This window comes from Poecilia mexicana, unplaced genomic scaffold (assembly GCF_051168715.1).
Source record: "Poecilia mexicana isolate PSO_F unplaced genomic scaffold, ASM5116871v1 scaffold_21, whole genome shotgun sequence".
Taxonomy (NCBI): Eukaryota; Metazoa; Chordata; class Actinopteri; order Cyprinodontiformes; family Poeciliidae; genus Poecilia; species Poecilia mexicana.
The window spans coordinates 21,561,296-21,576,028 of NW_028263390.1; the positions used below are offsets into that span (position 1 = coordinate 21,561,296).

A 14,733-nucleotide genomic window follows, 5' to 3' on the forward strand; every position below is an offset into this window, starting at 1 on the left:
TTTTATGGTTTCAAACATTATGTAGGATTTTTATTTGTTAAAATGTGCACAGTAAATATTCAACCTGTTCCTTAAAGTATGGAAATACCAACCTGGTTCATACTGACTATTGGGGGAAGTTTTTAAGATGATGAGACAATGAAGGGTCACTTGAACTAAACAGATCAAAACCAACATGGTGAAAATATAATTACTGCCCTCGTTAAATCATCAATTAATTGTAATAAATCAATTTTTTTTTGCTACAACCAGGTCTGGCTATCCTCTTACCCGTAGATTCAATAAACCACTGAGGGTGAAAATATTTCAAAAAGCAACAAATTATGCCCTGATCTACAGACATTGAAGTAGAGATGTGAAGAAAAGTCGTCAATATTAATCAGTCTGGAAAAAATTAGAAAGTCAATTTCCACAAACGAGGCAAAGTGGTAAACGAACGATTAAAACCAGTCCATAAACACCCGGAAGACTCGTCTAGGAAAGAGCCTCAAAAAAGTGTTTCCACTGCGGTTTTGTGACATAAACCAATTTCAATATTCCTCACCGTAGCACAAGAACTTTTTAGCAAAAACCGTTTTTGTTTTTTTTTGTTTTTAGAAACTGGCGTGTTTCCATGAAGCAAATTTATTTTCAAAATGTCAAATTGTGCAATTACGTGGTTAATGGGAATGCAGGCGAGATTCTTCCAAATCTAAAGTTAAACTAAAACAAAGAGTAAACCATGATGGATAAGACTTTTAAACATTTAGAAAACAACATTTTGTTCCTGAGGGTTATTAAAATGCTGGCAGGAGAAACCAGAACAAAGTACAACAATGAGTCAGGTGGAGAAGAGTCCAGGAAAGCAAACATGTAAATCAAAAATACATTATGAGTGAAGCTCATCGAGGCGATGAGGAGAACATTCCCTTCATCAACCAGCAGGTGTTAATGTAAGTGTGGCTCCACTGCAGCTCTGCAGCCAAATCCCATTTCCATAAATAAACTTTCACAGACGTTTCTGCAAAAATGCAAGTTTGACTTTCAAGTGCGAATTTGTCACTCAGAGTAGACGAGCAATCCTCCCCGACCTTTTACATGTGATTCAGTCACAGTTTTACACTTTGGAAATATCAGAAGGCTAAAGTAAGTTGTGCTCATTTCTCACACACACTCGCAGTCTACAGAACAAATGAGTGTAAAAATCATCATCAAGACAAGCTGGACTTGTGAGGTTTCTTCACATCTTGTTGGCCTTCCAGGTCAGGTAGGAGTTCCAGGCGACAGCGACGACCTGGACGACGGCCAGCCTGCAACGAGGAGCAAAACCTGACCATGTGGGAATGCACTTAAACTGGGGTTGGTAGATTTAAATTCACTCTAAAAATATCAACTTTTAAATACATTTGCAGATTTAGTATCTTCCATTATGACTGGAAAGAAACTGAAGCATAAGAATCTCACCTGTGATGCAGCGGGACGAAGTAGAAATTAGCAATCTGGACTGGAGGCCACAGCTAAAAAAATTATTAAAACCAGATGAGAATTTATGTTTATAAAGAGTAACTAACCTCAAATTAACTTTCTGCTGATAAACAAAAGACCAGAGGAGAATGGAGTAGCCACAAATGTTACTCAAGTAAAAGTAGTGCTGCTTCAACATATTAAGTAAAAAGAAGCTGTCCAAGAAATACGTCAAGTAAGAGTAACAGAACAATATTTAAAAATTACACAATCAGATGGACCAAAATATAAAGTCAAGTTTAAATTTCGGTATTCTAAGGATTAAATTGACAATAATACATCTAAGTAGAAAAAAATAACCAAATCAGATGAAATAAAAATGTTTCCAAATCAGTTTCTTTCAATAAAAAACTTCTAAAACTTTAACAAAACCTGCAGGTCTGTGTCTGTCTGGGGAATGTCTGGATAAAACATGTTTGTTTTTCATTCAGTGGGTAGAAAATCCAGGAATTTTACTCTAGTAAGAGTAGAAATACTTCATAATAAAATTACCTAAGTAAAAGTAAGAAGTACAGCATAGTAAAATACTTTTAAAAGTAATTTTTTTTATAAAAAGTTACTAAAGTAAGAGTAACTGAGTAAATGTTACTACTTACCACCCAACCCATAGGATTTTAAAGGTTCCATCTTTATTTATACTATTATATGTATTTATTTATATGGGTGCATTTTGACATTTCCATATAAATTTACTGAAAACTGCATGATGAAACATTTTTTATTTTTTTTTTTTACATATTTATTAAAACTGTCATGTTGTCACAGTGTAATATGAAAGATAGTCTGTGAAAAAATTCAAGCTCCTCCACTTCCTCGCTGACCTACGATAGCAATCTGCAAAAATGCATGGCTTTCAGTCAAAAACAATCAGAGCCAGGAGGAGGGTCTTGGCGCTGCCAATCAAGATTGTGTAATAGCTGTTAAATGGGCAAAAGGCGGAGAATCAACTTACCATTACAAAGAAACTGTTTATCTGCTGTCATCAATGACTAGCTAACTAGCTTTAGCAACCTGGCAGAATCTGCTGTATAGCAGAAATAAAGGTATGAGAATCATACACAAGCATGATTGACAGCACTAAGACCCTCCTTGTGTCTCTGATTGGTTGTTTGACAAATTTTCTGTTTTCTGTAGTCTGTTTTCTGGAAGAAGGCAGAGGAGCTTTTTTTTTAAACAGATTATCTAATGTCACAACAAATATGTTAAAATCATATTTCTTAATAAAAGTCACAAACTGCAGCTTTAATTGTGCAATGCTTGGCCTAAAACCATCTTAGTGCTGCCCTCCTCAGGTTGAACGGTGCTACTGCAGTTGGTTTTTTTCTAATGTTTACAACTCTACAGCTTCGTTAGTGTCTAAATCAAAGTCCTACGTTTGGGTGTGAAAAAATAATCTCACAACCATGACAGAAAAACCAAAACCAGTTAATTCAACATCAGAAACTTACATAGTAATTAGAGATCAGGGCATCTGTGTAGTCCTGTGAGAAAATAAAAAAACATATTATTGTATAGAGGAAAAACAAGTAATGCACTGCACTTCAAAATAAAAATAAAAAGTCCACTAAACTACACAAACACATGTGCATACAGATATTGACATACAAAAGCAAAGACATAAAATTCAGATACTTTAAGAAATTTATGAAATAAAAAGGATTACATCTGGAATGAATTTAAGCATAGAGGGATTGCTTAAGAATTGGAAGAAATAAAATATTTTTTATATACAGGGTTGTATTTGTCTCTGAAACTGAGTCTAAAAATGGCTCAAAATGAACTAAATAAATGTAGAGATCATATTTTCTTTACTCTTTTTGTGACACTGATGTGACCTGAATGTTTTTTTTGTCTTATCATAACTTTCCACAAATCATATTGCTCAAATATTCATGTGTGTGCAATGTATTGTATGAGTTAATGTCATAAAATGAATAAATAAAAAAAATTTAAGAGGTAAAAATCAAAACAAACAATAAAGATTTTAGCTCTTAACATTTAGAACCAAACCAGATCAAATCTTCAGCTTCACAAACAGAATCTGCATAAAAACTTTGCTCCCATTTCCTGTTGGAGGTCTGTAGAAATAATTGATGCTCGGACAGAAACCGTTTGCATCTCTGCATGTTCCTTGAGTTAAGGTTCTGTTTCAGTATGAATATTTAACTTCACATTCAGTGTCACAGCCCAACAATCGGTGCAGACAATGATTAAATTCATTCATGAAACATGAAGTTCTCTCAGCCGCCGAGGAACAAGTTGCTCACATCCACGTCATGAAGGCCGGAGAAAAGAAACAAACTGGAAGAAAATGTTCGGCTGGGCTGAAGGACTCAGTGAAACAGTTATTAAAACTCATGCTCAAATAATTAGTTTTAATAAAAAAATAAAAAGTTTTTTCCGTTTTAATTTGAATTCCTGTCCCGTCACATAAATTAGTGTTCCACCTGCAGAAGAGTGAGGGATTGAAGACGGAAGAAACATTTAAAGCAACAGAAATAAAGAGCGAGCCGGGCCTGTCGGATTGAGACGAAACATTTTTTATTTCTAAATCATATAATTTCGCCAAATTGGAGTTTAAATACAGATATCCAATATTTCTGGAAGAAATGCATACAAAGATGAGGACCGGAATGAGGAACCAGAAAACCCAGAGAATGGAAAAATGAGGATGGAGGGATGAAGAAAGGACGAATGGGAGGAAAGACAGACGATTAGATGATCTCTGGTGGTTTTTAAACGATCAGAATAAACAAAAATACAGGAAGAAGAAAAAGAAATAAAGTAACCAAAACAGATGATATTAAAGAAAACACACTTTATAATGTGTATTGCATTAAATACGCAGTAATGATCGACTCTTGCTTGGAATATAATTAATTTTGGGGTTTAATCATACTGAGCTGCATCAGCAGGGATGATTCACCTGATCAGGATGTTAGTAACTGAAATATTTGGGTCATTAATCAGAGAGAGGTTAATCCAGAACCTGGACTATAATCAAAACCAGAAATCTTAGGTAAAATATGTACAAACATGGTTATTACTGCCTCGACCTGACTGTGACCTTTTGACCCCACAGTAAATACTAAACAAGACCATTTGGTAGCGCAGACAAAACATTACAGAAGTAAAGTTTCATGTCATTCTACCTAAAGGTCACCTGAATGTGTCTCAGCGTATGAAAACAACAAGCCAATGTTCCTGGTCTGTTTTTTCTTTTTTTCAGGCTGAAACACTTTTCTAATTATGGACAAACAAGCTACTTCACCACCTGAGGTTAAAACACGTCACAATCTTCAGAAACAGAACAAAAGGAGACATTTTCGACCCACTTTAAAGGAGCTTGTTGCATTCAGATCAGTCTGTGTTTGTGTACCAAACAAAAACTTAATTTATATTCTGAAGGAGTTCAACAGAAAAACGTATTAAAACTTTAAAATGACGACGTCATGAAACTTTGTTCTGTTATGACCCTTTTTTAAAGATGTAATTTCGTTAAATATTTGAATATTTGAACAAATATTCAAATGAAAAATAAATTAGAATTTTGCTTAAATTTTTTTTACACAAAAGTTGTGTAAAAAACATTTTTTGTACAAAAATGTGTGAAAATCTTTTACACAATTTTTTGTGTAATTTTTTAAATGTTTTTACACAGTTTGTGTATTTTTTACATAATTTTTTGTGTGTAAAAAATTATTTTTGTTACACAAAATTCAAATATATTTTCAATTGAAATTATTTTCCATTGAAATTATTTTTCAAATGGAACTTGATGTTTTACTCCTAACCTCTAGGGGGAGCTAATGGAAAATTATTAGCACAAAGTAGAGGACTCATGACTGAATTGTTTTAAACCACCAAGGTTTTACTTTCAGTTTAAAATGTTTTATCGAAACATGTCAGTTTTACAAAATACACTAATTTGGATAAAGTCAAAAAACCTAGATAAAAACTTTTTTCAAAATTGTTCCCATTAATTGAATTTATTTTCATGATTCCAATTTCATCTTCTTGTGAATGAACAGCTAGTGACAGACTGATGCATCCTAGGTGCACAGAGGAGCGTTCTAGCAGATCCTTCCTCCTCCATTTATATTTCTTCTTCACCTGAATTATCCCACTTTGAGACAATAAAAGATATTCCTGTTCTGTGTCTGTAGAGTCTGAGATGACGCTTCTGGAGCATTGCAGGGTCAGACGTTGGGTGAATTTGTTGAACATGAACTCCTGCGAAGACTGGCAGCTGTCTCAACTGTTTTCCATTTGTGACTGATTTGTCCCATTGTAGACTGATGGACTTCAAATTGTTTGGAAAAGATGATTGATGGGCAGAACGGTTTGTTTTCTGAGGTTGGGATGAAGAAGCTGATGGCAGTGTGTCCTCAGCTAACTCCTGCTGTTTTTAGAGCTGGCTACTGAACCTGTCGCATTAACCAATTAATCAAATCACATAATAAATTGAAATGAATTTCCGTTCTGATGATTAATTTTAAATGGACATTTTGATTAAAGATGCATCAAAATATTTTTTCTTAATGGTTTCAGTTGTGTGGTTTTTATTCCCATTTTAAATTTGGTTTGTTGTCTTTTATTTTGGATGTTTGCTATAACTTTCAGTTGCAGGGTTAATTGTTCTTTAAAAAGTTAAAGTTTATTCATCTTTAAGTGAATGAAGTTGCATTTCTTTGTGTCAATATATTACGTGAAAATGGTCTCAAAACAACATTATTAAGTACTGACTAGGTAAAAGATAAGAGAAACAAAAATCACATCCGAAAATTTGTGTCTTCAAAATAAAACGTGTCAATAAATAACAGGGTTTGACAATTTAATCAAGTTTCCTTATAATTTTCTTGCATTTACACTTAAAGGAGACCTAAGATTCACATTTTCATTTGGATTTCAACTGCTTCTAAAAACAGCTGAAGTGCTTAAAAAAAGACAAAGCAGTTTTTTTGGGACTAAATTAATGTTTTGTGTTGCCTGGAGTCAATCTTCGGGCACTGCGCCGTTACCTAGCAACCCCAGCCAAGCCCAGCCCGTTACATAGCAACCCAAGAAGAGCTCTAGCAGGGTTTTAGCACTGTAATCGCTGTACAATGGCTGCTGGAGAAGATAAATGTTTTGTTGTTGGCTTGTTGGTTGTGCAGGAGGCTCCACTTATGCTTTTCAAAGATGTACAGTTGTGTAATTGCAGCTATTTTCATGTGCAAGGTAAAATGCTGAGTTAATGGGCGTGGCCAGCAGCAGCTTATTTGGATTTAAAGTGACAAAACGCCCTAAAACTGCTGAGAATAGGAAGATAAATCTCATTTCGTGCAAAAAAACTTCATAAGAATGTTTTGTAAAGCCATATGAATATCCTGAGCTGTTCAAGGAAGCATAATAAAATCTTGATGTTCAATATGCATTCAATAATTGGCTCAAAAACATAAAAAGTGTCCAGAAAGATTTGATTTTGTGAACAGCCGTTTAGTCGCCCGCTGCATCAGTTTTCCTCTCACGCTCCCGCGTCGCCAGGCGTCGTTGTAATGAGCTCATTTGTCATTTATTTTGTGTCCTTTCTGACATTTACCAGGTTGGCCTCTCAGGTCCAAGCCTCTCCTTTGGTAAATAATTGATGGTGATCAGCGGCACACGGGGTAAGCAAAGCGCTGATGGACGTTTGAGCAGCTGGCACAACACGACGGTTCGCTCTGACCTGGCATACAAACACACGCACATACATACACGCACGCACGCACGCACGCACGCACGCATGCGCACACACACTTATATACGGAGCAATGAGTCACCCTGGCTGGTTCGACAATCCCTCCTCCTCTTCGTGCCTCTTCCTCCCTCCCAGGAAATAGTTTCCAATATTAATGAAGGTGTTGGAGGTTTTCAACTGTTTCCCCAAGGAAAAAAAACAAACTTCCTCCTTTTGTAACAGCTTTTTGGTCAGTTTGTGTCGACCTGCAGAGTAATTTTAATCCCTAAGGGTCACTTTTGTAATGTGCATCACTGAGAGGTTAAGATAAAAACATCTCACTGGTCATATGTTGAACAAAAAGTTTTACAAAACTGAAAGGTTTTTTTCTTTTTATGAAAACAGAACAAAAAAAATTGTTCAAATATTTGGCCCTTGTGCAAAACCCCCCCCGAAAAAAACAAAGACAAGCAGATACATAAAACACCTCTGCTGTAAAGACACAGGATTAAAACTTCACATTATGTAACTCTGGCTTAGTTTCTTTGTAACATATTTTATGCAATTAATTATTAACTTCAAGGGAACAAAATTAAATTTGATTGCAAGTATATTAAAGAAATACACACATGCCTTGCCATAGGTACATTATGATATGACCAATGGGATTGCCGTATTTCCCTGCTGCCACAGTATCACAGAAAACCCAAAATCACTCCACATATTGGTGATTAAAACAAGTAAATTCATCTCTAGCGTCCTGCCTGAAGGCCTCTTGCATTTGTTTGGTGTGGAGTGCTTTAGAAAGTAGATTAATCCACTCATTTTCTGCTGTGGGACTTAATTAAAACCAATAAAGTGTTCTCCCTTTTCTGAATGAGGTGGACGACTAATGTTTAGCTTATTTGGCTGCTAGTACCTTTATGTGCTTTATCTCTATTAGATCAGGCTAACAGTATTCAAGTATTCTTCTTGAGCTTAAATTTACTTAATAGTTCAGATCTGCATTTGCTCACCCTCTTAAGTTTGGTAATGTTCTCCTCCACTGTTAGTCCGTTCAGGGCTCCGGAAATACAGAGGAAAGTTCCCAGGAAGCACGGAGCAAAACACAACTGAGAACCCAAACAGATAAAAAAACAAACAAACAAAGAAGAAAGGAATCAGTGGTGCTTCTGCTAACGCTAAAGATAACGCTATCGCTAAAGCACTAATCACAAACATTAGCTCTGGCATAATTTACATGTTCTATTTTATTTCTGTTTATATCTACTGTTAATGTATTATTGTGTTATTTTATGTTCCTTATTTGAAATAAAGTTATTGAAAAAAAGGAAAAAAACATCAGGAGAGGAAATGGAACTGCTGCGTAAACAGTACATCCACTTCAAAATAAGAGCATGAATGTAAACAGCAAACTACATGGAAGAAATTTTACACCTAAAACTTCAATATAGATGTCAAACCTTACTCAACTAAACATTTACAAAACAGCCAAGTAAATTGACACATTAGAATTTATCTAAAAAAGTTTATAAGCCAAGTTAAGCAAAAATGCCAAGAAAACCATTAGCTCTGCTAACTGCACATTAGCAAGTTAACAGATATTTTCCCTTCACTCAAAGAAATCTTGGGTACTGAAGTGACTTTTGACTATAACAGTAATTACAGACAGAATAAACTTAATAGGCTGCACATAATTTACAGTCAACGCTAATCGCTGTTTTCTCTCACCTGGTCAACAAGCATTTTCTTCATGGCATCAGATTTAGAGGCTCCAACCACGATCCTGTCCAAAACTTTGTACCAGCTGCCGATTACAGGACCCTTTAATGTGGAAAGGAAGCAAATTGTCCTCAAACTTGAATACAGATGTACAAAAAAACCTGAACAAAAATTAATCTTTTATATGGCAGTAAAATTATTTCACAGATTTATTTGGAAAATTTTAACACATTTTGTGGCATTTCTTGCAATTCCTGTAAAACAAATATATAGTCAGTTCTGTGAAAAAAGCTTTTACCAACTTAGTAGTTTCTTTGAATTAATTCTAAAAACAGACAAAGATAAAAGAGTAAAAGTAAACTTCAGTTTGGAAAAAAGACAGAATTTTTAAAAAAGAGGAAAAACACCAACCTGGCTAAAAAAGTATTAAATATCAACCAACTGCTACATGTCATGAAAGATAAATATATATATTTTTTATTACTGCCAGACATATTTAACAAAACAATCACTTAAATAGAACTTGTCTTACAATGTTTTGTCCTCAGTTTGTTGCTCAAAAACAAAATGGAGGTTTTGAAGAGACCTAGTCAAAGTCTGAACTGAAATTTGATTGACAAACAAACTGTGCATGCTAGAAAACTCTACATTATGACTAAATTTAAACAATTCTGAAAACAAGAGGATAAAAATTTCTCTACTGATCTAAAAGATGAACAATTACAATAAGTTGTTTGTTTACTTTTCCATAAATATTTCCACTGATTTGCACAGATCTTAATCGAAAGGCTGAATTAAAAAAAAAAATCTTTGATGTTACTGCAGCAAATTATGAATTTGTTTTAAACCCTAGAATTATGGATGGTGTAATTTTAGACCCAACAGAGGAAAAATATAAACTGAAAAATATCTCTAAACCTCATCACAATCTCAGCATTTTCTGAATATATTTTTAGATCAAGAGTTCGATAAATTCTGGATTTAAGACGATTACTGCAGCACAAATAAAAGCTTTCGTCACAAAGACGTAAGAATCAAATGTGAAGCTTTTAAAGGTAAACCGTACAGCCGTCACCAGGCTCTCCTGGATGAACTATTAGAGTCTGACAGAGAAGAAATTACTTTTGTTGAATGTAAACGTTAATAAAAGAGTCCCATCAAACGATCATTAATGACACAATAGATAAATAAGAACCACTTTTACCACAAAGAAGAATCCTATACTCATCATCCGGGCTGTTCGTCCCACATTGTGATGAGCTAATCCTCTCCTCTCAATCAGCTGTTGGGAGATGACATCACCCACACCCACTAGAGACCCTGAAGGACAAAAAAGCTGTCAGGACACGCTGCATGGTGTTATATGAATGTGATCCCTGCAGATTCGTTTCGTAGCTGCAGAGACGTTTTCAGTACGAAGCTTTTGTTAAATAGGATGAATGCAGCTCATTTATTTTGTTGAATTATGGCAGAATGCAGGCGGTGATGCTCAGTACTTAGCTCTAAAATGGCAGGGAGCTATCGCAGGAAGAATGCATTTCCAAATCTGTCTGATTCTTAATGTTCTGGCATTTAAAAGGTGTTTTAAATGTTGTCTCGGCTGCCTGAATATTAAAAAAGTTGTCCAAAAAAGTAATAATAGGACATGTTTGGTACTCCAGGTTATCAAGTCAAATTTAAGACTTCTTAAGATCTTTTTTACATGTGATTAATTGCTTATTGCAACAAGCTTTGGCATGCACACCTCCAAATTGTACAAAAAGGCTGAGATTAAGAAAAGTTGTGATTTTTTAAATTGCACTTCAAAACCAAAATGAATTCAAAGAGATTTAGGTTATCAGTCACCTAAACTACTGTACAAATGGTTAAATAAAGCTTATGGTGTTTTCTCCTCAACAGCATGGCTGAAACTGATCATTATTTTTACACTAATTTAGATTTTCTCATGTTGACATTCAGTAAATACAGGTTTTTCAGGCAATCAGTGTTTTATTTATCAAACCCACAGGACATATCAGGGGTTAATGAAGGCTAGAGGAAACCTTCACACCTGGATCAGAGAAGCAAACAACCCCTGACCTTCCTGTTATCACGTGACAGCTCTACTTCCTGGAACAAATTTATTCCAGATGTTTGCTCAATTTTCCACCATGCTGCTGGAACATTACAGAGAAAACCCTCTCTGAATTCATATTTAATCACAAAGTTACAGAAAAAACAAGCTAGAGAACGCTGCATAGAATAATATGACTGAAGTTGTAATGTAGCAAAAATATGCTTATCGTTTAAAATTGGGACGTGATTTATCCAGTTTGACTCATTATTAAGAACAAATGTTCTTCATTTGTTTACAACAAAGAGCCAATGAAATAAAATAAACATCAAAATTAAATAAAAGTGTAAAATTTATCAAGGCATAAATACAGATATGAATATTCTATTGATACTTGAATTGGATGTTTTCTTATCTTTCCTGTTTTTAAGAGAAATTGGTTTTTGCATCATCTTATATTTGTATGCAACTCTTTCATCAAGATAAAAATACAAAATATTAAATAAAATATTGCATTTCTATTTATTTTACACAAATTTAAAATATTTTTTTCTTACAGTGGGATTTTGTTTCACAACTGAATAAATACTCTTAATTTAAAGAAAAGATTTTTCAAATTGTTTTATTGTTGCTGCAGTTAAAGATGAACTTACTTTAAAGATTTTGAACACCAATACATTCCAAGAGATGCTGCTTGCATGAAATAAAGTAGATGAAATTGAGTTAAAGTAAAATAAATATCTGAATTTAGTAGGTATCAAATTTATTTATTTAAAAATAAAGTTGCTTAAAAAAAAAGAAAAAGATATTTTTATTTTTTGGGTTGCACAACCAGTAGTGAACAATGTAGTCGAATAAACATGGCTGGAGACAAGAAAAGGTAATAAATCCAGCTTCACTTTAAATCTGTTTTATATTTAATAAATATATATTTGAAAAATTTTATGTTCTGCCGTTGAATTGAAAATGTATTTATAGCAGTAGTAAAAGCCTAAAGACGGCAGCATGAGGGCAGCTGCTGCAGTCGATGCACTAGAATCTAATAGCAGCTGAAAAAAGGCAACCTTTACTTTAGCGGAAGGTTTCCTCATAGAGGAGCTAATAAAACGGTTTAAATGTGGTCAAATGTCAACGCTCGACTCACACTTTCAAAAAACAAAACACAAAAAATTATTTATTCTTTTATGTTAAACTGTGAAACCATAGCTAGTTTTTCATTTTACTTTTATTGTACATATCAGCTGCTTTGGAAATATATGCAGACTCCATCAGCTTGTTTTAAATATATTTTACTGCAAAATCTGATGCATTTTGTTTTTTGTTCATTAAAAATGCACACTATAATTTTGAGGATTTTAATTTAAAAACAACGAATCATTTTCCTTCCACTCCCAAAATATGCACCAAGAATACAAAGATCTAAAGGGCAGTGGCAAGAGCAAGTGAGGTGGATTAGCAGAGCTAGCCAACAACTGATTATGTCATCCAGGACATGTTAATGTGAAACGTTGTCTCTGTCAGGAGTGCTACAGCAAAGGTCTTCAGTCAGAGGCTATTACAAATTTGTTGCAAGGCTGACTGCTACTGGAGATCCTTCCTGCCCACACTATAACCAGTAAACAGTTATTTTAAGATACTTTTATTTTACCTTTGGGATAAATAATGTTTTTTTTTTTTAAAAATCATTATTATTGAATTTGTTACATATAATAAAATACTATTTACATTTATTAAAGTTTTACATTTAATAAATGTAAAACTTTACATTTATTAAAGTTTTAAGCTACATAAAAAAACTTTGAGGTGACAAAATGTGCAGCATATATGTCACCTTGCAGGGCCCCATTAACATGCAAATATTTTTTCATTTAACAAACCTTTACAGAAAATAATGTATTTTATGTCCTGCACCAGCCCGATTTTATTTATTTACAACCACATACATACTGAATTTCTGAATGAAATTGTCTTGAAGACAACGACTCTTTAATTTGAATTAAGGCAACATTTTTTTTCACTTTTTGCAAGAAAAGCCTGATGTTCTAATGATGGATGCAACCGGACAAGTATCTGCTGCCATCTAGTGGCGATAGACATGAACTACTTTGCAATTTAGTTCAATCGTTACAAAAAAGGTCAAATATAAAACTTGAAATTGATGCAATAAATACAAGTATTTGAAATTATTTAAAATGTTAAAATAATATTTTTAATATTTTAAAACATGTTTTAATATTTTATATAAAAAGCAGTAATAATTAGACATTGGCTATTTTTGTTGTTGTTATTCTTTATTTTATTTAATTAATGTTGCAGACTTTAATTTATTTCCATCAAAACGAGTTGGATCCAAAAGAAAATTTAGTTGCTGGCAGGTTAACCAATCAATAACACCAATTTTAAATAATTTTATGATGACTATGGGATAAGAAAACATGACTTCATTCAATATATCGTAGAATTTACAAAACACACTGAATTAAAATGTTTATTTTCATTAATTTCAATTATAATATGTATTAAGGAAATTATGTATATATTTATCTAATATGATATGGAAACTTTTTTATATTTAACAAATTAGCAATTGACTGGGGCACTTTTGGTCTTCCATACTTTCGAAAAACTATTGATTCATTAATGTTGCTTGAACAAAGGGCAAAAGGTTTTCCTTGTTGATTCTAAAACTGAGGTTAACTGTACACTGGAGCAAAGGCTTGGAGAAAAACTGACCCGCAGTCCAACATTTTTAACCTCATTTCAAGCAAAAAAACAAAACAAAAAACAAAACAAACAAACAAAAAAAACCCAACAAGTTTCTATGTACATAAATGACCATTACTCCTTTTATACAGTGCTTACAGTATTTACATGATTCCAATGAAAGCAGAGGTGAGTATTACTTACCAGCTGTGACTATCTGGACTGACCAGGGGTATTTGGTCATCAAGGCCTGATAGGACCTCCATAGATTAGCCATCCTCCTTAAAAATAAAGGGAATGTTGATAAAAACAAAAACAGCCAAATCAGAAGCAGCGTGGCCCAAATTAAGTAAACCTGTAAATAAGTATCCTTATGTCCACAATTAGAACAAAAATTGTAACGACACTGTTTTGGATATACCGTTAAACTCATATTTAGTTATGCCAACGATGAAGCAACGATGCATTGAAAACATTACATCAATTTAAGATAAGCCTGTACGTTTTTCCTAAATTACATATATCAACTCAAATGGATCCCAAACTAGCATATTCATAGATTTTGTCAATGCCGAATTAAAGACTATACTCACATTAATACAACTAACCAACGATTTACTCTTTAACTAAAACTCACTTTCAGAATTTTCAAATGAAGTGTAGAAGCTCATTCTTTTTGAACGGAGTTTGGCCAAACAAGGATTCGGAAGTTTTAAAGTCTGCTTTTTAGTGGTTTTCAGTTAAAGAAAAACACCTTAAACATCGAAGTATAGCTTCTCGAATAACAGCTCAGTTTAACCGCTAAACATATCGCAATAAAGTGGATTAATTTACGGGGAAAAAGCAGTGAATGCAAAATGTGTTACATGCCTGTTGGTGAGCCCGGCTGAACGCGGAGATGCCTTCACGTGCTCACATCAGCTCGGATTTTTAAGCTACATAAAAAAACCTTTTCTGCCACTCACTAAATTTCTTTAATTTAGTGAGTTGCCGTATGCAACGAAATTTCGTTCTGTATACACCTTGTGCATGCAAAATGATAATAAAGTCAGTC

At 33.8% G+C, this 14,733-nt stretch overlaps 1 protein-coding gene across 2 annotated transcripts; it reads right to left on the reverse strand.

Annotated features, from left to right (window-relative positions):
* mpv17 (mitochondrial inner membrane protein MPV17) lies at positions 1 to 14,630 on the reverse strand. Of its 2 annotated transcripts, none has more exons than XM_014986038.2 (8): positions 14,550 to 14,630; positions 13,884 to 13,960; positions 10,128 to 10,243; positions 8,933 to 9,025; positions 8,218 to 8,313; positions 2,952 to 2,984; positions 1,444 to 1,496; positions 1 to 1,289 (listed from the first exon to the last, which is right to left on the reverse strand). In XM_014986038.2, exons 2-8 carry the CDS (start codon positions 13,954 to 13,956, stop codon positions 1,220 to 1,222), a joined length of 534 nt encoding a protein of 177 aa, XP_014841524.1. In that variant the 5' UTR covers positions 13,957 to 13,960; positions 14,550 to 14,630; the 3' UTR covers positions 1 to 1,219. The 2 variants fall into 2 exon arrangements, with proteins under 2 accessions (XP_014841524.1, XP_014841527.1); XM_014986041.2 differs by lacking the exon at positions 14,550 to 14,630 and adding an exon at positions 14,317 to 14,533.
* Between the last annotated feature and the right edge of the window lie 103 nt (positions 14,631 to 14,733).

What these genes read in the sequence shown, in the direction of transcription:
- mpv17 (XM_014986038.2), bottom strand. Translation starts at nt 13,956, where the DNA reads ATGGCTAATCTATGGAGGTCCTATCAGGCCTTGATGACCAAATACCCC. An exon ending in AGAAAATGCTTGTTGACCAG is followed by an intron (nt 8,314 to 8,932) that starts GTGAGAGAAAAC and finishes TTGGGTTCTCAG; the next exon opens with TTGTGTTTTGCTCCGTGCTT. An exon ending in TTCGTCCCGCTGCATCACAG is followed by an intron (nt 1,290 to 1,443) that starts GTGAGATTCTTA and finishes TCCTCGTTGCAG; the next exon opens with GCTGGCCGTCGTCCAGGTCG.